The sequence below is a fragment of the Ammospiza nelsoni genome, chromosome 5 (genome assembly GCF_027579445.1).
Source record: "Ammospiza nelsoni isolate bAmmNel1 chromosome 5, bAmmNel1.pri, whole genome shotgun sequence".
NCBI lineage: Eukaryota > Metazoa > Chordata > Aves > Passeriformes > Passerellidae > Ammospiza > Ammospiza nelsoni.
Genome location: NC_080637.1, coordinates 786,426 through 811,473, shown reverse-complemented (window position 1 = coordinate 811,473; position 25,048 = coordinate 786,426). Strand labels below are relative to the sequence as shown.

General features: G+C 53.4%; 1 protein-coding gene across 1 annotated transcript in view; it reads left to right on the top strand.

Annotated features, from left to right (window-relative positions):
- SHANK3 (SH3 and multiple ankyrin repeat domains 3) overlaps window positions 1–25,048 on the top strand; it is a 128,662-nt gene that overhangs the window by 25,945 nt on the left and 77,669 nt on the right. Inside the window, exons 8-12 of the mRNA XM_059471730.1 lie at window positions 275–391; window positions 1,756–1,833; window positions 3,055–3,121; window positions 9,621–9,975; window positions 18,468–18,658. Of these exons, the coding sequence (XP_059327713.1) occupies window positions 275–391; window positions 1,756–1,833; window positions 3,055–3,121; window positions 9,621–9,975; window positions 18,468–18,658 (808 nt within the window). The remainder of the gene's footprint in view (window positions 1–274; window positions 392–1,755; window positions 1,834–3,054; window positions 3,122–9,620; window positions 9,976–18,467; window positions 18,659–25,048) is intronic.

The following is a 25,048-nucleotide window of genomic DNA, read 5'->3' as shown; positions in this document are numbered from 1 at the left end:
GAGCATCCCAATTTTCCAGAGATTCAGGGTGCTGAGTTCATCCCGAGCCACCACCCAGTTGGAGGAGACTCCGGATCTGGGGTGATCCAAACGTTTCCCGTTGATCCAGAGCTGATTTATTCCATGGGTGTCCAGGTGGAGCTGTGAGCAGCCACACCCATTCCCACAGAATGGACGATTCCCTGACTGAATCCAGCGGAGGATTTTTTTGGGGGAGGATCCCTCTGGCTCCCGCCGCTCCCTGATTCCCGCTTTTCCGTGTTTTCCGGAGCAGGCCTGTCGCTACGGGCACGTGCAGCACCTGGAGCACCTCCTGTTCTACGGAGCCGACATGACGGCGCAGAACGCCTCAGGAAACACCGCCCTGCACATCTGCGCCCTCTACAACCAGGTGGGATGGGGACGGGGACAGGGGACATCACAGGGGAGGTGGCACCAGCCCGGGGCGCTCCTGGATCTCACCATTCCCAAATCCAGAGGGTGGAATCTATCCCTGTCCTGGGATGAGGCTGTTTCTCCTTGGAGCCCCTGATTTTGGGTTCCGCAGGAGAACATCCTGTGGTGGAATCTGTGGGATTTGGGGACAGGGGACACCACAAGGGAGGTGGCACCATCCCTGCATGCTTCTGGATCTCACCATTCCCAAATCCAGAGGGTGGAATCCATTCCCTGTCTCTGGATAAAGCAGTTTGAGGTTGTTTCTCCTCAGAGCTACAGAGTTTTGGTCCCAGGGTTGAATCCAGGGGATCTGGGGACAAGGGGACATTGTGAGGGAGGTGACACCAGCACAGCACCACCCTGGATCTCACCACTCCCAAATCTAGAGGTGAAATCCATCCCTGTCCCGGGATGAGGCTGTTCCTCCTTGGAACCCCTGATTTTGGGTTCCACAGGAGAACATCCCGTGGTGGAATCTGTGGGATTTGGGGACAGTGACACCACAGGGGAGGTGGCACCAGCCGTGGATGCTCCTGGATCTCACCATGCCCAAATCCAGAGGGTAGAATCCATCCCTGTCCTGGGATGAAGCTGTTCCTCCTCAGAGCTCCTGGGTTTGGGTCCCAGGGTTGAATCTATTGGATTTGGGGACAGGGGACACCGCAGGGGAGGTGGCACCCGCACGGGACACCAAGAGCAAACTCCTGGCTCACCATTCCCAAATCCAGAGGATGAAATCCATTCCTGTCTTCGGATTAAGATGTTTGAGGCTGTTTCTCCTCATAGCTCCAGAGTTTGGGTTCCGGGGTTGAATCTGTGGGATTTGGGGACAGGGGACATCATGGGGGAGGTGACACCACCCCTGGACCCTCCTAGATCTCCATTCCCAAATCCAGAGGTGGAATCTGTCCCTGCCCTTGGATGAGGCTGTTCCTCCTTGGAGCCCCAGCCTGATTTGGGATGTCCCAAGAGAACATTCCGTGGTTTAATCCATCCCATTCCCAAAATGTTTTGCTGGGACAGAATTGTTGGAAAAGGAGGAGAATCCTTGGAGAAGGAGAAGAATCCTTGGAAAAGGAGAGGAATCCTTGGAAAAGAGGCAGAATCCATGGAATTTGGATCTGGGTGTTCCCAAAGATCCCTTCTGACACAATCTGTGCTGGAATTCTGTGATTCCATAACTTGCTCCCTTTAGGATACCAAATCCTTAGGGAATGCTCATCCTCCTTCTTCCTGAAGAATTTCCTGGCTCTGTTGCTCCCAATCCTGGTCTAATTCCTGTTTTCCCTGTTTGTTTGCTTGTTTTTTTTTCCCCAGGAAAGCTGTGCCAGGGTTCTCCTCTTCCGAGGCGCCAGCAAGGAAATCCGGAATTACAACAGCCAGACGGCGTTCCAGGTGAGCACAACTCCCAGGAATCCCACAGAGCTTCCCGATGTTCCTGGGAATTTTGTCACATATCCTGGGATTTTTCCAGGTGGGATTTGTCCCACTGGGGCAGGATTTGGGATGAGCACTCAGTGCTGGGGCAGGAGGGAGGGAAAAGCGCATGGAATTCCAGAAACAGGATGGGAATATGGGGGTTTTGTGGGATATGGAAGTGGGAAGGGGAAGTTGATGTTTTTTGGGATGGGAATGTTTGGGATGGAGGGGAATCCTGGGAAAAGGGGCAGAATCCTTGGAAAAGGAGCAGAATGCTTGGAGGATTTGGGGATTTAGGGATTTGAGTGTTTGGGGATTTGAGGATTTAGGGATTTGGAGGTTTGAGGATTTGGGGATTTAGTGATTTGGAGGTTTAGGGATTTGGGGAAATGAGGAATCAGGGATTTGGAGAATTAGGAATTTTGGGACTTTGGGATTTGGAGATTTGAGGATTTAGGGACTTTGAGAATTGAGGACTTGGGGATTTGAGGACTTCAGGATTTGGGGACTTGGGAATTTGGGGACTCGAGGACCTGGGGTTTTGGGGACCTGAGGATCTGGAGATTTGGGAATTTGGGGATTTGGAGAATTGGGGATCTGGGGACTTGGGAATTTGAGGATTTGGGGAATCAAGGATTAGGGAATTTTGAGACTTGGGATTTGGGGACATGGAGACTTGAGGACTTCAGGATTTGGGGATTTGGGAATTTGGGGGATCGAGGACTTGAGGATTTGGGGATCTGAGAATTTGGAGATTTGGGAATTTGGCTGCTGGGAAGTTCCCTCCCATCAGGATCAGACTGCCCAGGGCATTCCTAATCCTTGGAAATGTCCCCAAATCGTTTTGATGTGGCCCTTGGGGACACGGTCAGTGACACATCCAGCTGGACTGGCTGATCCCAAACCTCTTCCAAATTCCACAATTTTACCCAGGATCCAAACCCAACACCCTGGGAGCATTCCAGGATTTGGGATTAATTTCTGCCTGGAATCTGGGAATTCCAGGGGACAGGGATTGTCCCCAAGTCAGGGCCACCCAAACCCTCTCCGGCCACTGTCGTGGGAAGGCGTTGGCGCCTCGGAATTCCCGGATGATCCGAGGCAGAAGAATCCTTGGCTTCCCCCACGGAAAGCAGCTGTTCCCATCCATATGGAAGCTCCGGAGCTGCTCATCCCGCTTTTCCGGCTCTTTTCCAGGTGGCCATCATTGCAGGGAATTTTGAGCTGGCGGAAATCATCAAAACCCACAAAGAGTCCGATGTTGGTGAGTTGGATTTTTCCTGGTTTTCCTGGTTTTCCCTTTTTTTTCCTTTCCTGTGGATCCCAGTGATGGACTGGTGGGGGGGATTAATTGATTTTCCTGGTGTTGCATCCATGGATTTTTCCAGTGTTGCATCCATGGAAGCTGCTGCCACTTTGGATCTTGGAAGTGTCTGAGAGATTCCCATGGGATTCAGGCTGTTTTTCCAGCCTGGCTGACATTCCCAAGCTCTGGAATTATCCTGGATTTTCTCTGCTGTAAAATCCTGATTTTTCCTCTCTTTTTGCATCCCCGAGGGATTTCATTCCCAGCATCCTGGGATTTTGGGCAAGGAGGGAAAATCCTCTGGGAATAGGAGCACAGGTTGGATTTGCTTTTTTAAGGAATATTTTGGGAATTTTAGTCCTTTGGGTCACCTTTCCCATCCTTCCCATGTCCCCATGGGAGAAATTATATGGAAAAGTGTGTTTGGATCAGGAATAAAATCCACACTTGTTGCATTTCCATGGATTATCCTGAGGAATTTACGGATCCAGAGCTGCCGATGGAGGGAGCAGAGGGAATTCCCAGCACAAAGGAATGGAGCCATGGGATCAGCAGCTGGAAAAAAAATTCAGGGAAAAACTCCTGCCTGGGAGGGACTGACACAGAATTCCCAGAAAATTCCCTGTGGCTGCCCCTGTGTCCCTGGAATGTCCAGGGTTGGAGCAGCCTGGGATTGTGGGAAAGGGGTGGATTGGATGGGATTTAAGGTCCTTTCCCACCCAAATTCCTGGAATTTCATGTAAACACTGAAATGAAGGAAAACAGGGATCAGTTCTTCCGGAATTCGCAGCAGGAATTGAGCTTGGCTAAATCCCAAAAATCTTTCCCCCCATTATTTTTTTTCTCAGCTCCCTATTCCTGATAGCCAGAACTGGGAATTGGGGGTGGGATAGAAAAGTCGGGAAGGATTTTGGGAAGAGCCTGAGAATTCCTTTGCCAGCAAGGTCATGGAATTAATCCAAGAAAAAAGTTTGGGAACAAATGACCTCCAAAGGTCCGGCCTAAATTCCCCTTGGGATCTGCACCTGGGACTGAGCATCTCCGTGATTTTCCTTGGAAAACAAAAGCAGGAAAAGTAGCACGGAAAGCTGTCAGGAGCAATGGAAAGTCTGGGAATCAGCTCCGGATAAAAATTAGGTCAGGGAAGAATTCCAAACTAATTCCAACCTGAGCAGCAGGTCCAGATGGTCACGCCCGCGGCCGGGAGCTTCCCAGGGTTTGGAAATTGGGTTTGGAAACTGGGATTTGGAAAAGTTAGGATTTGAAAATTGGGGTTTGGAAAAATGGGGTTTGGAAGTCGAGATTTGGAAATTGGGGTTGGAAGTCAGAGTTTGAAAATTGGAATTTGGAAATTATGGTTTGGAAATTGGGGTTGGAACTTGGAATTTGGAATAATTGGGGTTTGGAAATTGGGACTGGAAATTGTGATTTGGAAAAATTGAGGTTTTGTCACTGGGGTTTGGGAATTTGGTTTGGGAATTGGGGTTTGGAAATCAGGGTTTGAAAATTGGGGTTGGAATTTGGGTTTGGGAATTGAGGTTTGGGAATGGGGATTTGGAAGAATTGAGTTTGGAAAAAATTGGTTTCGAAAAATTTGGTTTGGAAATTGGGATTTGGAAGTTCAACAGGAGCTGAGGAATTTTGTCGGAGCAGGGAACGGCTCCTGCTGGTGTCCTTTTCCCAGGGTTTTATGGGAATAAGGAAGGAATTTGGTGGGATTGGGGTTGGAATGATGCTCGTGGAGGGGTTTTCCTGTGTAATTCCCAGTGGGAAGCTGGGCTGGGTTGAGGTTGGATTTGGTGATCCCAGTGCAGAGGGAGAAAGGGTGGGAACTTCCCAGGAGAATTCCAGGCTCATCCACATTTTCCTTGGGATCTGGAGTGGTCAGCAGGGCTGGAACTTCCTGTTCCCTCTTGTCCTGGGAATTCTCCAGTTTGGGAAATGATTTGGGAATTCTCCAGTCTGGAAAGTACCCTGAGAATTCTCCAGTTTGTGGGAGAACTTGGGAATGCTCGAGTTTGGAAAATGCCATGGGAATTTTCCATTCCAGGAAATGTTGTGGGAATTCTCCAGTTTGGAACATTCCATGGGAATTTTCTGGTCTGGGCCATGCCCTGGAAATTCTGCAGGTTGGAAAGCGCTGTGGGAGTTTTCCAGTCTGGGATGTACTGTGGGAATTCTCCAGTTTGGAAAATGCCCTGGGAATTGTCTAGTGTGGGAAATGAGGGAATTCTCCAGCTTGGGAAACACTTTTTCCCTTTTCCCCTCTGGGCCATTCCAGGCTCCTTTCCCACTTCCCTCTGGAATTTTCCAGGATTAAAATGGAACCGTGGCCTGGAAGCGAGCAGACATTTGCACTCCTCGTGCTTTTCCATGAATATTTATTATCATGGAAGCAGCGAATCCAAACAAACCTCGGAGAGTTGATTGCGCTTCCCTTCCTCCAGCTGCCAGGAATTTTCGGGAGCCTCTGGAGCATCTCCAGGCTGAGAATTCCTCAGGGAGCTTTGGGTGTGTCCCGCTCCCCTCAGGGAGCGTCCAGGCCCCCTTGGAAAACAGGGATCCGTGTTTTCCTTTGGAAAACAGGGATCGGGCTGCTCCGAACGGCGCTGTCATGGTAACGGACGGGATTCGTTGTGCCGGGAGAAACTCTGTAAACAGACCTGGAATAAAGTCTGGGAAAGGTGTGGGAAGGAATATCCGGAGCTCATTGTGGGAATTGCTCCGAGTTTTGTTCCTTTGTCGTCTCCTTCCCAGGATTTTCCCACTGGGAATTGTGAATTCCGGAGGGTGGGATGAGGAAATATTCCATAGAACTGGAAATCTGGGAATGTCCTGGTCCTGGATCCTGGAGTTTGGACTTGGTGGTTCTTCTTCATCACCATCGTCATCACCACCACCATCATCTCTCCCTTCCCTGTTTTTCCCATTGGGAATTGCAGATTCCAGAGGGTGGGATGAGGAAATATTCCACAGAACTGGAAATCTGGGAATGTCCTGATTCTGGATCCTGGAATGCAGGATTGGTGATTCTTCATCACCATCACCATAATCTCTCCCTTTCCCTCCCTTTCTGTTCCTTTTCCCACTGGGAAATGTGGATTGAGGGGGATGGGATGAGGAAGTATTCCCTAGAACTGAGAATCTGGCAGGAGTGTGGGAATGTCCTGATTCTGGATCCTGGAGTTTGGACTTGGAGTTTTTTCATCTTCATCATCACCTCTCCCTTCCTGGCTTTTCCCATTGGGAACTGTGGATTCAGGAGGGTGGGATGAGGAAAACTTCCAAAGAACTGGGAATCTGGCAGGAGTTTGGGAATGTCCTGATTCCAGCACTTGGAATTCACACTCAGTGGTTCTTCATCATCATCATGATCATCATTGTGCTCACCCAGCCAGTCTGGAATTCCAGAATCCTGGGACCACTGAGGTTGGGAAAGAATTCCAAGGTCACTGAGTCCAAGTTGGGCCAAATCCCCACCAGAGTTCTGAGTGGAATTCCAGGAATTCCTTGAACACCTCCAGGGATGGCAACTCCAAAGCTCCCTGGGCAGCCTCTGCCAAGGCCTGACCATCCTTCCCATGGAAAAACGATCCCAAAAATCCAATCCCAACCTCGCCTGGCACAGCTTGAAGCTGCTCCCTCTTGGGAAGTTCTTCAGACAGGACTTTCACTTCCTGGATTTTTTCCAGGGATTTTCTGTAAGGAATGATGGAGTCCAAAATGAAACATTTCCTGGAGATGTGTCCCATGCCCGGGTGACACCCGGCCTTGGTGGGACATCCCTCTTCTGGTGGCACTTGGGGAACAGATCAGTGGTGGCTTTGCAGTCATTGGATTTCATTGTCTAGGAGGGCTTTTCCAACCCCTTTGGCTCCGAAATTCCATAATTTTAGTCTGACTTATCCATGGGGTATGGCCCTGAAATTCCATTCTTTTGTCCAACTTTCCCATTGGGATGGCTTTGGTGGGACATCCATCCTTCCTTGGGGATGCGGATCACTGTTGGCCTTGCAGTGGTTGGATTTCATTGTCTGTCAGGGCTTTTCCAACCCCTCTGGCTCCGAAATTCCATAGTTTTGGTCCAGCTTTCCCATTGGGATGACCTTGGCTGGACATCCCTCCTTGCTGGTGGCAGTTGGGGACACGGATCTGTGGTGACCTTGCAGTCGTTGAGATTGATGGCCTTGGAGGGCTTTTCCAACCCCTCTGGCTCCGAAATTCCATAATTTTGTCCAGTTTTCCCGTTGGGAATGGCCGGATGTGGGCGCTGAGGGCAGAAGGTGCCGACAGGATCCGGGAAGCGCCGCTGACGCCGGGAGAAATTCCCACAGCCGAGGTTGGAACTCATCGGAGAACGAACGCCGGGCGTTGCCACGGCAACGGGAAGAGTTCCAGGAGCCTGAAATCCTCGGACTTTGAACCTCAAATATTCCTCGGGAAAATATTCCGAGCATGGCCATGCTCAGCCTGGGCTGCTCCTTCCCAATCCCAGGATTTTCTTTCTCCTGGCCTCGGAGCATCCTCAGGATTCACCTCTGCCATGGGAGCGGTGGCCTTGGAACGGCGGCTCTGGGAATATCCCAGATCTAGAGGGCAAGGAATTCCCTGCTCCTTGTCCCCTGTTCTGGCTCAGAGCAGGAGCAATCCATGTTTTTCCTGATGTTTTGGCACCAGGAATGGGCTGGATGCGGCCGATTCCGGATTTCCCGCTGGATTTTGTCACAGGCGCCGGACAAATTTTAGGGATGTTAAACTTTGGGATTGGAACGAGCTCATTGAACAAAATATTGTAAAATCCCATTTTCCTGGAAGTTTGGAGTGCAGGGGCCCCCCAGCTGAACTTCATCCCTTTCCGGAACATCTGGATCTGTTTTGTGGATCATGGAATTGTTTAGGCTGGAAAAGTCCTTTAAGACATTGAATCCAAGAATTCCCAGCACTTCCAAGTCCACCACTGATCCATGTCTCCAAATTCCATTGAAATTCTTCCAGGATGGAGATTCTACTCCTGGTCCCTCAGTGGAGCTGAAGTTTGCACTTCCAGGTGGATCTGGGAGGTCACTTTTTCCCGGTGTTCCCAAGGATTGGGAAGGAATTCAGGGCAGGGAGTCATTGGTGATTTATTCCATGTGTTGGATTTTCTCATCTTTCTCTTGGCACATCCCTGGAGCTATGGAATAAGGACTTGGGATAGGAGGAGCAGCTGGGATTTGCACAAGTGTCAATCCCAGTGGCAGCTGAATCTGGATTGCTGGGAATTCCACTGGTCCTGGCTTGGTCCATCAGAGCTTCCTGAGATGCCACTTCCAAACCTTTCCCAGTGCTGATCCATGGCTGGATCCCATGGATTTCCAGTGTTGGGAGAGGAACTGGGAGCAGGAGGAGACCATTCTCTTCTTCCCAAGCCAGCTCCACAGGAATTCCCACGGGAATTCTCAATCTTCTCCTCCACTCTCTTCCTACTTTTCCCACAGCCACATTCCCAAGACCTAATCCTGTATTCCCATTTTTTTGGCGTTTAGATTCCCACCTAATCCCATATTCCCTTTTTTTATTCCCCGTACCTTTCTGAGAAACTTCCAAACTTCTTCCCAACCCAACTCCACACCCATTCCTAACTTTCTTCTCCTGAGTGCCACACCTCCTCCACCCTATTCAATCTTTTCCCACAGCTCCCAACACCTAATCCCGTATTCCCATTTTTTGGGCCCGAGATTTCCACCTAATTCCATCTTCCAATTTTTCATTCCCAGTGCCTTTCTGAGAAACTCCCAACCTTCTTCCCAACCCAACTCCGAACCCATTCCCAACCTTCTCCTCCACCCTCTTCCATCTCTTCCCACAACTGCACTCCCAACACCTCATCCCATATTCCCAATTTTTTTAGTCCTTAGATTCCCCACCTAATCCCATATTCCCATTTTTTTCAGCCTAAGATTCCCACTTAATCCCACCCTTCTATTTTTCATTCCCAGTGCCTTTCTGAGAAACTCCCAACCTTCTTTCCAAAACCCAACTCCACACCCATTCCCAACCTTCTCCTCCACTATCCTCCATCTTTTCATACAACCGCACTTCCAACACCTAATCCCATATTCCCATCTTTTTTGGGTTTAGATTCCCACCTAATTCCATTTTCCAATTTTTTATCCCCATTGCCTTTCTGAGAAACTCCCAACCTTCTTCCCAACCCAACTCCAAACCCATTCCCAACCTTCTCCTCCACCCTCTTCCATCTCTTCCCACAACTGCATTCCCAACACCTAATCCTATATTCCCATTTTTTTCAGCCTGAGACTCCCACTTAATCCCATCCTTCTGTTTTTCATTCCCAGTGCCTTCCCGAGAAACTCCCAACCTTCTTCCCAAAACCCAACTCCACACCCTCCACTCTCTTACATCTTTTCCCACAACTCCCAACACCTAATCCCGCATTCCCATGTTTCGTTCCCAGTGCCTTTCCGAGAAACTCCCAGCTACACCAAGCGCCGCCGGCTCCTCGGCTCGGGCGGGTTGGCGTCGCCGCGCGTCCTGCAGCGCTCGGCCAGCGACAACAACCTGAAGGCCGAGAGCCGCGCCTCGTACTCGCCGGTGCCGTCCCTGCGGAGCCTTCCGCCCCAGCTCCTGGTCCAGATGCAGGAAGCGGCCGCTGGAATCGCAGGCCCTGGAATGGCGGGCGGGGACGGGAGCCTGGCCAGCTCGGGCAGCGCCCGCAGCGCCCACAGCCGCTCGCCCTCGCTGCAGCGCGTGCAGGAGGAGAGGGAGGCCGAGGTGCCCTCACTGCGCCGGAGCAGCCGCGGGAAAGCCAGGTATGGGATCGGGAACGGCATCCCGGGGAGTGGGATGGGGCGTGGGAGGGGTGAGAGGTGGGAATAGGATCCCATATATTGGGTTGGAATGTGGGGCGTGTTAGTGATGGGAATGGGATCCCATGGATTGGGTGTGGGAGGAATTAAAGCTGCAAATGGGATACCGTGGAATATTGGGTTGGAATGTGGGACGTGTTAGTGATGGGAATGGGATCCCATGGATTGGGTGTGGGAGGAATTAAAGCTGCAAATGGGATACCGTGGAATATTGGGTTGGAATGTGGGACGTGTTAGTGATGGGAATGGGATGCTGTGGATTGGGAGAGTGTGAAAGGAATTAGATGGAGTTAAGAATGCAATCCCATGGATTGAGGCGGTGTGGAAAGAATTAGAACTGGGAATGGATCCCATGGATTGGGGGGTGTGGGAGGGGTTAGTGATGGGAATGGGATTCCATGGATTGGGAGAATGTGAAAGGAATTAGGTGAAGTTAAGAATGAGATCCCAGGGTTCGAGTTGGAATGTGGGAGGAGCTAAAGATGGGAATGCATCCTGTGGATTGGGTTGGGATGTGGGAGGATTTAGTGGTGGGAATGGATCCTGTGGATTGGGGGACGTGGGAGGGGTTAGTGATGGGAATGGGATGCCATGGATTGGGTGTGGGAGGAGTTAGAGCTGGAAATGGGATGCCGTGGATTGGGAGAGTGTGAAAGGAATTAGATGGAGTTAAGAATGCAATCCCAGTGCTTTGAGGGGGTGTGGAAAGAATTAGAGCTGGGAATGGATCCCATGGATTGGGCAGTGTGGGAGGGGTCAGAGATGGGAATGGGATCCCAGGGATTGGGTTGGGGTGTGGGAAGGGTTAGTGATGGGGATGGGATCCCATGGATTGGGCGGTGTGGGAGGAGTTAGATGAAGTTAGGAATGCAGTCCCTTGGATTGGATTGGATTGGATTGGATTGGATTGGATTGGATTGGATTAGGATGTGAAAGGAATTAGAGCTGGGAAAGGATCCCATAGACTGGGGGAATGGAGGAGGGATTAGACCTGGGAATATGATCCCGTGGATTGGAGGGTGTGGAAAGAGTTTGAGCTGGAAATGAATCCCATGGATTTGGGGATGTAGAAGGAATTAGAGCTGGGAATGCGATCCCATGGACTAGGGGGATGTGGGATGTGGGATGTGGGATGGGAAGAGTGGGAAAGGTTAATCATTCCGATGAGGAGTGGGGTTATGGTGGCTTTATTGGGTTTTTCATGGGTTTTTCCGGCTATTCTGAGGTCAGATCCAGTTTTTCCCTGGATTTTCCCTAGGTTTTTCCCTCCATCCATCCCAGTGTCAAATTTGGTTCTTCCTGGGGTTTTCCCTCTGTCCCATACTTGGATTCCATTGTTCCCTGAGTTTTTCTCTGGGTTTTCCTGCCATTCCATGCTTGAATCATGGATACCATGGATATAATGGATTCATGGATATCGTGGATATCGTGGATTTCATGGATATGGTGGATTACATGGGCATTGTGGATATGGCATCCGGTGGTTCTGGTGGGATTGGGATTGGATCTGGCATTACCCCGCTGCTCCCCATCCCTGCCAGCCGTGTCCCATGGGAATGTTGGTTTGCCTGGGATTGGGAATGGTCACTGGTCCCTGATGTGTCCGGGGATTTTGGGGTATCCTTGTGGTGACCGCAGGGTCCGGATTTGGATTCAGAGGATTCTGTTGGAATTCTGGAATCCTGGAATAGAAAGGATCCTAAAGACCTGATCCAATTCCACCCCATTCCAAGGCAGGGACACCTCCCACTACCCCAGGTTGCTCCAACCTGGCCTTGGAATTTGGGAAGCTTGGGAATTTAGGATGTGTCGGAGGCAGATCCAGAGTGGGATATGGAGGCATTGGGAGGTCAAAAATAGTGTGGGATTTTAAAATCCATAATCCCAAAATACCCTGGAGCAGCTCTGCTCAACTCCTTGTCCAAACTTCCTGAGCATTCCTGGACCTGGCTCCGTGATTCCCAACCTTTTGCAGGGAAAATATCTCTAGGAAAGAGCATTGTGCTCTGTTATTTCGAGATTTTTCCAAGGATAGAGGGATCACTGAATTCATTCCATGGAGCTGGGGCAAGATAAATTCCCAGATTTGCAATCTGAACAGTTCAAGTTGGGAAAAAAACCCTTAAGTTTTAAATCCCGACAAAAACTCCTTCACTCCACGGCAAGGGATATCCATAATTACCGGAGTCCTCTCACATTTTCCTGATAAATCCCGGAGAAAAATGGATTCTGGGGCAAGTTTTCCAGGGAATATCAGGAATGTTTAGTGTTGTCCCAGTTTTTTTATTCCAAGGGAGGTTTTCCGGCCCCTTTCCCATCTCTTTCCCTTCTCTTTTCCCGCTCCAGAGCTGCTCCCAGAATTCCGGGGGATCCCTCAGCCATTCCCAGGAGCAGCGGGGCTGGGCCAGCAGAACTTCTCCATGTGTTTTTTCCAGGTTTTTTCCAGGTTTTAGCTGGATCCCTCCTCCCTCTCTCCCTCCCTCCCGGCCGTGACTCTGACTCATTCCCCACGTGCCGGAGCCTCCGGAGCCTCCGCGCTCTTCCCAGTCCCACTCCAACACCACGAGTTCCCCACCCAGCTCCTCGTGCTGGGATCATCCCTCCGGATGTTTCATTCCTTACGTTCATCCCACCCTCATTCCCAGTGTTTGGAGCCCTCTGGATCTGGGATCCATCCTGGTTTTCCTGCTCGGCTCTCGGTGCATCCTGGATATTCCCATTTTGGGAAGGGAGGCTTTGGAGCAGGGAATCATCCCCCGGATCTGGGAACAGCTGGGATTTTTGGGATCAGCTCCTTTTCCCACTGATCCACTGCAATTCCCTCCGATCCCACATTTCTTCCATCCAGGCTTTATTTGCTCCAGGTGGTTTGGTTTTTTTTTTTTCCCCAAGGGAATTCAGTGTCTGAATTCCTCCAGTTTTCCTTATTCCCATTTTTTTTCCGCTCTCCTGGACACACAACCAGAGTTTCCAAAATAATTCTTGGAATGCTTTAATCCCTCCTCAACATTCCCGATGTGTCCGGCCAGGCTCATCCCAAAATCCTTCTTTCATTCCTGCTGCTCCTTTCCAGGTGGGATCTTCCCAAAATCTCCCTGCCTATCCCAGATTTCAGCACCTTGGAATTTCCACATCCGTGGGGAAGTTTTCCCTCTCTGCCATCAGCCAAGGGAACACCAGGAATTCCCAGCAATTCCTGGGATTTTTTTCCTGCTGCTGCTGGATTTAGGGAAAGAAATTAACTGTGGGAATTCCTCCATGGGCATTTCCTGGTGGAATCCAGAGGTTTGGATTTGTCCAGGAACAATTTCAGGTGTCCAGGTGGTGTTTGGAGTCAAATCCCACCCCTGGGAGTGCCCAAGGCCGGGTTGGATGGGGCTTGGAGCAACCTGGGATAGGGAAAGGTGTCCCTGTCCATGGAGAACAATCCTGGGAATGATAGGAAGAGATCCTGGGAATGTTAGGAAATGATCCTGGAAATGTTGGGGAAAAGGAAACTTTAGGGAAAGGATCTTGGAAATGCTGGGAAAATAATCCTGGGAATGTTGGGGAAACCATCCTGGAAACTTTAGGGAAAAGGTCCTGGAAATGTTGGGAAATTATCCTGGGCATGTTGGGGAAAAGATCCTGGAAACTTTAGGGAAAGGATCCTGGACATGCTGGGAGAATCATCCTGGGAATGTCAGGGAAACCATCCTGGCAACTTTGGGGAAAAGATCTTGGAAATGTTGGGAGAAGGATCCTGGAAATGCTGGGCAAAGGATCCCAGAAATGTTGGGAGAAAGATCCTGGGAATCCCTGGGGCTGAATCCGGATCCGTGGCCACCGGCAGCTCCGGGTGCCACCCCAAGATCCCACCAGCCTGGGAAAGAGGGGCTGGAAATCCCAAAAAACAGGGTCAGAAACCCTGGAAAACGGTCAGAAATCCTGGAAAAGAGAGTCAGAAATCCTGGAAAAGAAACATGGGAAATCCTGGAAAACAGGGTTGGAAATCCCAGAAAACGGGGTCAGAAATTCTGGAACCGTGTCCAAGTGCAGAGAAGGAGAATCCCAGGATGCTCCCGGAGGGAGGAATTCTCCGAAGAGCAGGAATTCGTCCTAATTCTGTGTGAAAATTCAGGATTTTTTCCCAATATCCAACCTAGGATTCCTCTGGCACAGTTTGAGGCTGTTCCCTGGGATTTCCTGGGAGCAGATCCCAAATCCCACCCGGCTGCCACCTCTGCCATGGAATTCTGGAGGGAAAAGGTCCCTCCTGATCCTTGTTTTTCCCAGGATCAGCCCCCCCGCCCCGGCTCCCTCTGGATGTTCTTCCTGGGATTTGAGCTCCTTTCCCTGGGAAAGAGCAGTCAGGAATCCTGGAAAACAGACCCAGAAATTCCGAGAATTCCAGGAATTCCCAAGGGAAGCATTGTTTAAACCAAACCCAAAATCTTTCACCTGGAATTCACTTCTGGTTGTTCCCATGAAATCCCATGGAAATTAAAATGTCCTGGATTTTTGGGAATATCATGGTCCATTCATCCACCTGGAATGGGAATTCTCTGGGGGTTTATTCCGAGTTTATTCCCGAGGAGGTTTTTCCATCCTGGAATGGGACAATTCACAATGGAAGCACCACCAGGTGTCCAAATCCACCCGGACACTTCCATGGGCTGGAATTCCCTGGAATCGGACATGGAGTCCCATCAATCCCACCCAGAATTCCAACGGGATGGAAGCGATCCAGGACAAAAAATTCCATGGAACGCAAAACCCAGGGTGGGAGGAAGAGCTGCTGCTCCTTCCCAGAATTCCCTTTCCCTTCAGAATCCCATGGGAATCCTGGAAGAAGGATGTGGGCACCGAGCGTGGACAAATCCCGGATCTGCCGGGAATTTTGGGAATCTCACGAGCCGCTTAATCCCCGCTGCTGGATTTATCGGAAATCCGGGATGAGCTCGGGATTCATGGAACGAGGGGCCTGGAGCCTCCTGGTGAGGGGAGATAAAAGGGATGAAGGGAAAACTCCGCTGGAAAAACGCCCGGGAATTTTCTCCCATGGAAAACATCCAACCCCAGCCGGGCAGATTAACTCCCGGAACTTTTTACTCGTGGAATTTTTTTTGCTGATGGAATTTTTCTCCTCGTGGAATTTTTTTCCTCACGGAATTTTTCTCCCCATGGAAAGGGGGGCTCGGGCCTTGGCAGGGGCTGCCCAGGGAGCTTTGGGGTGCCCATCCATGGAGGTGCCCAAGGAATTCCTGGAATTCCGCTCAAGGCTCTGCCGGGGGGCTCAGGATGGGCTCGGTGACCTTGGGATTCTTTTCCAAGCTCTGGAATTCTGGGATTCGTGATGAATGCCGAGCTCTTCCCACACTTCTTCCCCGGGAATTCCTGGGGCTCTGCCCGCCGGGAGAGAAAGGAGCGGAGCTGGGAAAGGAGGGAAAATTCCGGAAGGAGCCAGGAAAGGGCTCGGGCCCAGGCACAGGAGGAGGGCACGGGGTGGCACAGGGGACAGGGGTGGCACCAGTGGCCCTGGAGCATAGGGTGACACAGGTGACAATGGCATACAGGGTGGCACAAGTGACAATGGCACCCAGTGTCACCGTGGGCACTGGCACTGGGACACAGGTGACGCAGGTGACAGTGGCACCCAGGGGTGGCACCAGTGACACTGGGGAACAGGGTGGCACAGGTGACAATGGGGCACAGGGATGACCCCAGTGACACTGGGGCATAGGTGGCACAGGTGACAATGGCACCCAGGGATGGCACCAGTGGCACTGGGGCACAGAGTGACACAGGTGACAGTGGCGTACGGGGTGGCACCAGTGATAGTGGCACAGTGTTGCTGTGGTTGCAGAGGGTCACAGATTGTCACAAATTACACCGGGGCACAGGCTGGCACAAGTGACAGTGGCACAGAATGTCACTGTGGGTGGCAGCAGGCACAGAATGGCGCAGGTGACACCAGGGCATAGGTTGGCACAGGTGGCACAGGTTGGCACAGCTGGTGGTGGCACCCAGTGTCACTGTGGGTGGCATTGGGGCATGGGGTGACGCAGGTGACAATGGCACCCAGGGATGGCATGAGTGGCACGGGGGAACAGGGTGGCACAGGTGGGAGTGGCACTGGGGCACAGGTGACAGAAGTGACAATGGCACCCAGGGATGGCATAAGGGGCACTGAGGCACAGGGGTGGCACAGGGTGACACAGGTGACAGTGGGCACCCTGGGATGGCACCAGTGGCACAGGGTGACACAGGTGACACTGGCATACAGGGTGGCACAAGGGACAGTGGCACAGTGTTGCTGTGGGTGGCAGAGGGTCCCAGATTGTCACAAATGACACTGGGGCGCAGGTTGTCATAGGTGGCACTGGGGCACAGGCTGGCACAGGTGACAATGGCCCAAAGTGTCTCTGTGGGTGGCACTGGGCACTGGCACCGGGGCACAGGTGACAATGGCATCCAGGGATGGCACCAATGGCACTGGGACACAGGGTGACACAGGTGACAGCGGCGTATAGGTTGGCACAAGTGACAGCGGCACAGAGTGGGTGGCAGCAGGCACGGGGTGGCGCAGGTGACACCAGGGCATAGGTTGGCACGGGTGGCACAACTGGTGGTGGCACCCAGTGTCACTGTGGGTGGCAGTGAGCGTGGGGTGACGCAAGTGATGATGGCGCCCAGGGATGGCACGAGTGGCACTGAGGCAAAAGTGACTGTAGGGCACAGGGTGGCACAAGGGACGGTGGCACAGTGTTGCTGTGGGTGGCAGCAGGGCACAGATTGTCACAACTGGCATTGGGGTACAGGTTGTCATAGGTGGCACTGGGGCACAGGGGTGGCACAGGTGACAGTGGCACAAAGCGTCACTGGCTGGCAGAGGTGACGGTGGCACCCAGCGGTGGCACCGGTGTCGCTGTGTCTGGGCGGGGCTCTGCCACCTCAGTGCACTCAGGGATCCTCCCGGAGCATTCCCGAGATTCCCACAATCCCGCAATTCCTGCATTCCTGCAAATCCTCTATCCCCGCAATTCCCTCAATCCACGCAAATCCCGCATTCCTAAAATCCCTGGAATTCCCGCAATTACGTCGCAATAACTTGAGGAGGTGGGGGCAAATATGGAATTGGGGTGGAAAAATATGGAATTGTGGGGGCAAATGTGGAATTGGGGGCACGGGGTAGGAGCACTGCGGGCAGCCCTGAACCAGGAATGGGAACTGGGGACCCTCAGGCCGGGAACGGGAACCGGGAATGGGAACCGGGAATGGGAACTGGGGACCCTCCCTCCTTCCCTGCCTCCTGTTCCCATCCTTCCTTCCATCCCTGTCCCTCCATCCCGCTCCCATCCCACTCCCTGCTCCCTCCTCGCCGTGTCCTCCCGGCTCCGGAGCCGCTCCCTTTGCTGCTCCCATCCCAATCCCAATCCCAATCCTAATCCACCCCCGATTCCATTCATGTGATTCCATTCTCATCCCAGTCTTGTTCCCACACCCGATCCTATTCCCACTCCCATTCCCACTCCCGCTCCCATTCCCACACCCACACCCATTCCCAATCCCATTCCCGCTCCCGCTCCCATTCCCACCCCTATTCCCACACCCATTCCCAATCCCACACCCATTCCCAATCCCATTCCCGCTCCCGCTCCCATTCCCACCCCTATTCCCACACCCATTCCCAATCCCATTCCCGCTCCCGCTCCCGCACCGGTTCCCTCTCCGGGGCAGCGCCGGCAGCGGCCGCCAGGGGGCGACTCCGGGCGGGCCCGACCGGGACCGGGAGCGGGATTGGGAGCGGGATGAGGAACGGGAGCGGGAGCGGGAGCGGGATCGGGATCGGCCCCGGGATGGCTGTGGCACGGTCCCACACCCATTCCCATTCCCACTCCCACTCCCATTCCCACACGGGAGTATGGGTGATGCTCGACGGTCCCGGGAGCGGGGTCTGTATCAGGAGCGGGGTCGGGATCGGGATCAGGGATCGGCATCGGGATCCAGGAGAGGCATGGGGATCCAGGAGCGGGATCAGGAGCGGGAGCGGCCCCGGGCTCAGGAGCGGGAGCGGGGTCGGGACCGCGCCGGCAGCGGGGGCGGCGGCGGCGGCGGCGGGAGCGGGGGCGGCCGGTCCGGCGGCGTCCCCGCCCGCCGGGGGAGGAGCCGCGGGCTCCGGCCCCACCTGCCCCGGGCCATGGTGCGCCGGAGGGAGCGGAGCGGAGCGCGGGGCGGGCGGCGCCGCTGCGCCATGGAGCCGGCGGTGGCGGGCGGCGGCCGCCCCGCAGCCGGTGCCGCTCCAGCCTCCGCCGCTGCCCGCGCCCGGGCGGCGCCGCCGGGGCCGCGCTGAGCCCCGCGGGGGCCCCCCCGGCCATGGCGCAGCCCGCGGGGCGCGGCGGGGCGAGCCGCGAGCTGCCGGGCATCAGCACCGTAACCTACGTGTTCGTTTACAGCCCCGCCGGCCCCGCCGGGCCGCCCGCCGGCCCCGGCACCGAGCCCGCGCCCCACGCCGCGCCCGCCCCGCTGCGCGGGCCCAAGCGGAAGCTTTACAGCGCCGTGCCCGGCCGCAAGTTCATCGTGGTGAAGAGCTACGCGCCGCAGGGCGATGGCGAGATCCAGCTCAACCGCGGCGAGGCCGTCAAGGGTGAGCGGGGACACCGGGACGGCGGCGGGGACGCGGGGACAGCGCCGCGGACGCCGGGACGGCGGCGGGGAGCGGCCGGGGGGGGCGGGAGGAGCGGCGGGAGCTGCCCCCGGTGCTGGATGCGGCAGTGGCGGGGCCGCGGCTGGGATGGATGGAGGGATGGGACGGAGGGATGGGAGAGCTGAGGTGTGGGGTGGAGGGATTGGGGTGTCTGCCCACCTGTGGGGCTGCGGCTTTTGGGGCGTCCTGCCCACCTGTGGGGCTGCGGCGCCTTGGGATCGCTGCGCAGGTGTGGGGCTGCGCAACTGTGGGGTCTGCAGGCTGCTTGTGGGGCTGCAGATTTGGGCACGTTCAGCCCACCTGTGGGGCTGCAGGGCTCTGGGGTCTCCAGTCGGGTTGTGGGGTGTCCTGCCCACCTGTGGGGCTGCAGGGCTTTGGGATCCCGAGCGCAGGTGGGGCTGCAGAGCTGTGGGGTCTGTGGGCTGCCTGTGGGGCTGCAGGGCCTTGAGGTGTTCCAATCAGTTTGTGGGTCTGCAGCTGGTTGGGTTGCAGCTTTGTGGGGTGCACAGCCCAACTGTGGGGTCTCCCACCCACCTGTGGGGCTGGAGCTTTTGGGGTCTTGAGCCCACCTGTGGGGCTGCAGAACTCTGGGGTCTCTGGTCTGGTTGTGGGACTGCAGCACTGTGGGGTCCCCAGCCCAGGTGTGGGGCTGCAGGGCTATGGGGTCTTGAGCTCAGTTGTGGGGCTGGTGCTCTGTGGGGTGTCCAGCCCAGTTATGGGGCTGCCACTTTGTGAGGTCCTCAGCCCATCTGTGGGGCTGCAGCGCTTTGGGGTGTTGAACCCACCTGTGGGGTGTCCAGCTCAGCTGTGGGGCTGCAGGGCTTTGAGATCCCCAGTCTGGCTGTGGGGCTGCAGCTTTGTGGGGTGTCCAGTCTGGCTGTGGGGCTGCAGCTTTGTGGGGTGCCCAGCCCAGGTGTGGGTCTGCGGCTCTGTGGTGTTTCCAGAGTGGTTGTGGGGCTGCAGCTCTGTGGGGTCCCTACCTGTGGGGCTGCAGGGCTGTGGGGTCCCCGGCCTGGTTTTGGGGTCCCCAATCCTGTTGTGGGGTCCCCAGCCTGGTTTTAGGGCTGTAATTCTGCGGGGTCCCCAGTCCCGATTTTGGGATCCCCAATCCCGGTTTTGGGGTCCCTAGTCTCAGTTTTGGGGCCGGAGCTCTGTGGGGTCTCCATACCGATTTTGGGATCTCCAGTCCTGTCTTGGGGTCCCCATCCCGGTTTTGGGGTCCCCCTCCTGGTTTTGGGTCCCCATCCCGATTTTGGGGCCGCACTCGTGGCCGGCCCCGCTCCGGCTCCATTCCCGTTCCCGGCGTTCCCATTCCCGTCCCTCCGGGGCCGTGTCCTTGTCCCCCCCGCGCCCATCCCGGCTCCGCTCCCAAATCCCATCCCCACATCCCGAGCTCCCAACCCCCCTCGCCCATTCCGGCTTCTCCCGGCTCCGCTTCCCGAGCTGCAGCGGGCGCCGGGAAATTCTCATGGAAAACGGCAGGGAAGAAAATTCACGGATAACGGCAGGGAAAAAATTCATGGATAACGCAGGGGAATTTTCGTGGATAACACCAAGGAAATTTTCATGGATAAAACCGGGGGAATTCTCATGGATAATGCCAGGGGAATTTTCCTGGATAACGGCAGCGCTGCCGTGGGGTTGGGCTGGGAATTCTGCTGGAAGCTGGGAATTCCAGCTGCCAGCTTCCCGAGGAAGGGAATTCCCTGCCAGCCGGAGAATTCCAGAGTTTTTTCCCCCCATGCGGAAAGTTTCGGGAGCTTCTCCTCCTCTCCCTCCTCCGCGATTTTTTTTGTGGATTCCTGGCACGACGCGGGGCCGGAGCCTCTGGAATGACGGGAGAGGGAGACCGGGAATGTTCCCAGCCTGGAATTGCGGCTCCCACATTCCCGCTGCCCTTCCCATGGATTTGGTTTCCCTGCGAGGAGCGGGAGTGGGAAAGGGGGGGGGGGGGGGGGGGCTGTGCTGAGGAATTCCTATGGATTCCTTGGAATTCCAAGGGTTTCACGCGGGATTCCGGCATTCCTGGGATGCAGGTGTAGAATTCCAGGGTCCGTGAAGGATTCCTGGGATGTGAAATGCTTTTCCCGATGTTTCCCCCCCCCCCTTCTCCCTGTTTTTCCTCGTGCTGCCGTGGAGTGGGTGGTCCTGGAGTTGCTGCCACAAAATCCTTGGGATTCGCTTCTCCGTCCCAAAATTCCTGGCGTGTGATCTCCAGGGAAAAACAACCCGTGGGAGGAGGAGGAGGAGGACGTGGAGTGACCCCTGGGAGCGGGAATCGCTTCCCAATGGAGTTCGGGAGGATGAGAGTTCACAGTCAATCCCTTCCCCCTTGGAATTGCTCCAGGAGAGGCTGATCCGTGGATTTTTGGGAATCTTGGCGGCTCCGGAACGGCGCTGCTTTGTCATGTTCCATGGATTCGGGACAATCCCGGAGCCCGGAGCTCGGGGGGTGGCCGGGAATGCTGGGAGAGGCTGGAACTGGAGGAATTCCGGCCGAGGGAGCTCTCCAGGGTTCTGGAATGATGCGGGGGGAGGGATGGTGGAGATCCCTGGGAATGGGAATGTTGGGAATGGAGCTGCGAGGATGGGAAAAGGTTTGGGAATGAAAGGGGTTGCTGGATGAGGATGGGAAATTGGAATTTCAGGAATTCTGGCCAAGGGGCAGCCTAGGAATCTCCAGGATCATGGAATGATTTGGGGGATGATGGATCTCATCCCTATCCATGAGATCATTCCCATCCCATTCCAAGGGCAGGGAAATTCCCACAATCCCAGGCTGCTCCAGCCTTTCCTTGGACATTCCAGGGATGCAGGGGCAGCCCCAGCTGCTCTGGCAATTCCAGCCCAGCCAGGAATTCCTCGTTCCCAAAATCCCACCCCAATCTCCCTTTTCCCAGTGGGAAGCCATTCCCTGTGTCCCATCCTTCCATTCCTTTCCCACATTTCAGCTCTCCTGGAGCCCCTTCAGGCCCTGGAATGTGCTGGAAGCTCTCCCTGGATCCTTCCCTTCTCCAGGAGAACATTCCCAATTTTCCCAGTTTTTCCTCTCAGCTCCATCCCTTGAATCCTCCCGGTGCCTCCTCTGGATTTGCTCCAACAGCTCCACATCCTTCCCAGGATAATTCCCGATCCCATATTCCCAGTTTTCACCACATTTCCCAGGATCAGCTCATTCCCATGGCTTCTCCAGGGCTCGGAATTCCTGGGAAGTTTTTCCTTCATCCCAAGGTCAGAAATTTCTCCTGCTGCTCCTGGTTTTCCCTCTGGGAAGGTCATTTGGGAAGGGTTGGGAAGAAGCCAGGATGCAGCTGGTTCCCGGTTGGAAAATTATCCGAGCCCTCGGGAATGCCATCTGTCCCAAATCCCGTTTTTACCCAGGTTATATTCCTTCATTTCAGGTCAGGCTAGGATTTTTCCATTGGGATTTTTGGGATTTCAGGTCACCAGGAAAAGTTTTGGGGAATTTTTGGAGCCGCTCCACTCTGAACTTCCCCAAATCCAAATTTCCTGACTGGAAATCCAAGGAAAAATTCTCTGTTGGATACAGGGGGAAAAATAAAAATCAGGATTTAGGGATAGTTTGGTGGGATGGCCTCAGGATTTTTGGGATTTTGTTGGAAAAGGAGTTGGAATTGTGGCTGCTCCATCCCTGGAATTGTCCGAGGCCAGTTTGGAGCAACCTGGGAATGTGGGAATTGGAATGGGATGATCCTAAAGAACCTTCCCACCCAAACCATTCCAGAATCCCAGGAATTCTTGGCTCCACCTCCCATTCAGGTGGAGGGATCTTGCTCGGGATTGAAAAATTCCCAACTTTTCCTGTGCTTTGCTTTTCCTTCATAATCAATTTTTGCCAGGGAAGATCCCTCTTCCCGAATTTCTATATCTGCAGGGAAGCTGGACAGGACACTTCCCGGATTTTTTTATTCCCTACCTCCCTGTTTTTAATGGAATTTCTTCCTAATCTGGAAAAGACCGAGAATTCCCACGGTGTTCCTTGGTCGGGATCCATTGGAGTCATCCCAGAGTTTCCGAAATTCCCAAAAAATGATGTTTTTCCAAATGTGTGGATGGAAATCCATCTGAAAATGATGGAAATATCCAGGATGAAGCTGGGTTATTCCAGAAAATTCCCATTAAAATGACATTCGTTTCTGGAATCTGGGAGAACATTGGGAATTCTTATCAGTTATCCCTGGAAAAATCCTTGGTGATAAGAGGGGGATATCCCATCAAAACTCGGATTTTTGGGACAGCATTCCCACATTTCCGCTTCCCCCCCCTGTATCCCAAGCCTGGGCTGGGATTTGTGGGCTCAGCTCTGGGGCTGGATCCAAATGCATGAAAATTCTTTTGGGATTGACCAGCACAGGAATTCCCGAGGTTCTACTCTGATTTCCAGGGTGATCCCGATGGATTTTCCTTGGATCTTGGTTTTGGATGGATCTTTTCCTTTGGAAAAAAGGGAGAGTGGAACCTCTGGAATGGGATCAATTTTCCCACTTGGATGAGTTGGAAAACTCTGCCTTGGCACCAAAATCCTTCCCTTAGTTCATTCCCAAAGCTGGAATTCTGGGAATTCCAGATTTTTAAAAAGCATTTTTCCTGGAATTCTCAGGAAGAGCCTCCATATAAATCCAATTTTCCAGGCTGAGGCATTTCAGATCCCTGGGATAATTTAATGGATCATTTTGGGAATCAGATTTTTGGGATCAGGGGCAGGAGCAGGAAATGATCCCAGTGGGAAAAAACATTGGACACAGAAATCTTAAATCGAGTGGGAAAATTCCCAGAATTTTCCAAAAGAAACAAAAATTTTAAGGAAAGAACTATTTTAAAGAATAGTTTTAAGGATTCATTTTGGTGTTCCTGCATTTCCTGGCACTTTTCCTGGATTTGAATCCCAGAATTTAGTCCTGGAATGTTGCTTTCCTCCATCCTCTGGAAAAATCCCCTTGTGCTTCCCCTTTCCCATGGGAATTCCATTGGGAATCCCTAAATTATGGGATATTCCTAGAAAAACTGAGGTGGCACCTCCAGAATGGAAATCCCATTGGGTTTTGGGGAATAATTTCAGGATTTTCCTGGGAATTCCAGATGGATTTGCTCCCTTCTTGGCTCCAGACAATCCTGGGAATTATTATTCCCACCTGGAATTCCAACCCATAAACAAGGGTCTCCAAGTGACCCCAAATTCCCAGCTGGAATTTGGGAACTGCCTTGGTTTCCTGTGGAAATGAAGAAACCCGGGAGACATTCCCATTGGGAATATTCCGCCGAGCTGGCGGCCGGCCCCGATTCCCATCCCAAAATTAGAAAATTCCTCATTAATTCCACTCCACATCCCGGTGACCTCGGAGCTGTCCCAGTTTTCCAGCGTGACCCAAAATCGTCAGGAAAATTCCAGAGGGAATTGAGCTCCCATAGGATCGGAAATGACGGAACAATCCAGGCTGGGAAAAGCCGGGAATTCGGGGAGGTGGGAAGAGTGGCTGTGGCGCCGTTGGGTTTTCATGGATCGGCTTCCTTGGGATCTTGGCTGGAATTTTGGCCGCGTTTGGGATATTGGATTCAAAGGGGAGGTTCAGGGTTGGATTTGGGGATCGACCAAATTTGGGGTTGGAGGGATTGTCCATGGTCTGGTCTGGAATTCCAAGGAAATTTGGGATCTCTTCTGGGATTGGAGGGATTGCCCATGGTCTGCTCTGGAATTCCAACCAAGTTTGGGGTTTTTTGGGGGGATTTTGGGATTGTCCATGGTCTCACCTGGGTGTCCAACCTGATTTGGTGGTTTTGGGTTGGGAGAGGTTCTCCATGGTCTGCTCTGGAATTCCAAGGAAATTTGGGGTCTTTTTTTTTTATTGGATGCTCATCCATGGTCTCACCTGTGTATCCAACTAGATTTGGGGTCAAGGGTTGGGTTTTCAGAGCTCTTCGTGCTCTGACCTGGAATTTCACCCAAATTTGGAGTCGTGGGTTGGGATTGGATGGATTGTCCATGGTCTAAACTGGAATTCCAACCAAATCTGGGATCTTTTGTTGGGATTCCTTTTGTTGGGAGCTGTCTGTGGTTCTGATCTGGATTTTCCCCAAAGTTTGGGATCTTGTGTTGGGATTTAGGGATTTTCCATGGTCCTGACCTGGAATTCCAACCGAATTTGGGATCTTGGGTTGGGTTTTTTGGGATTGTCCATGTTCTGACCTGGCTGAGGAGTCCACACTTCCCTGGATGACATCCCAGGGGATAATTCCAGGGATTTAGCTGGAGACCATTCCCGTGTTTCATTTCCACATTGTTCTGTTTGCGCCTCTGCACATTTTCCATGG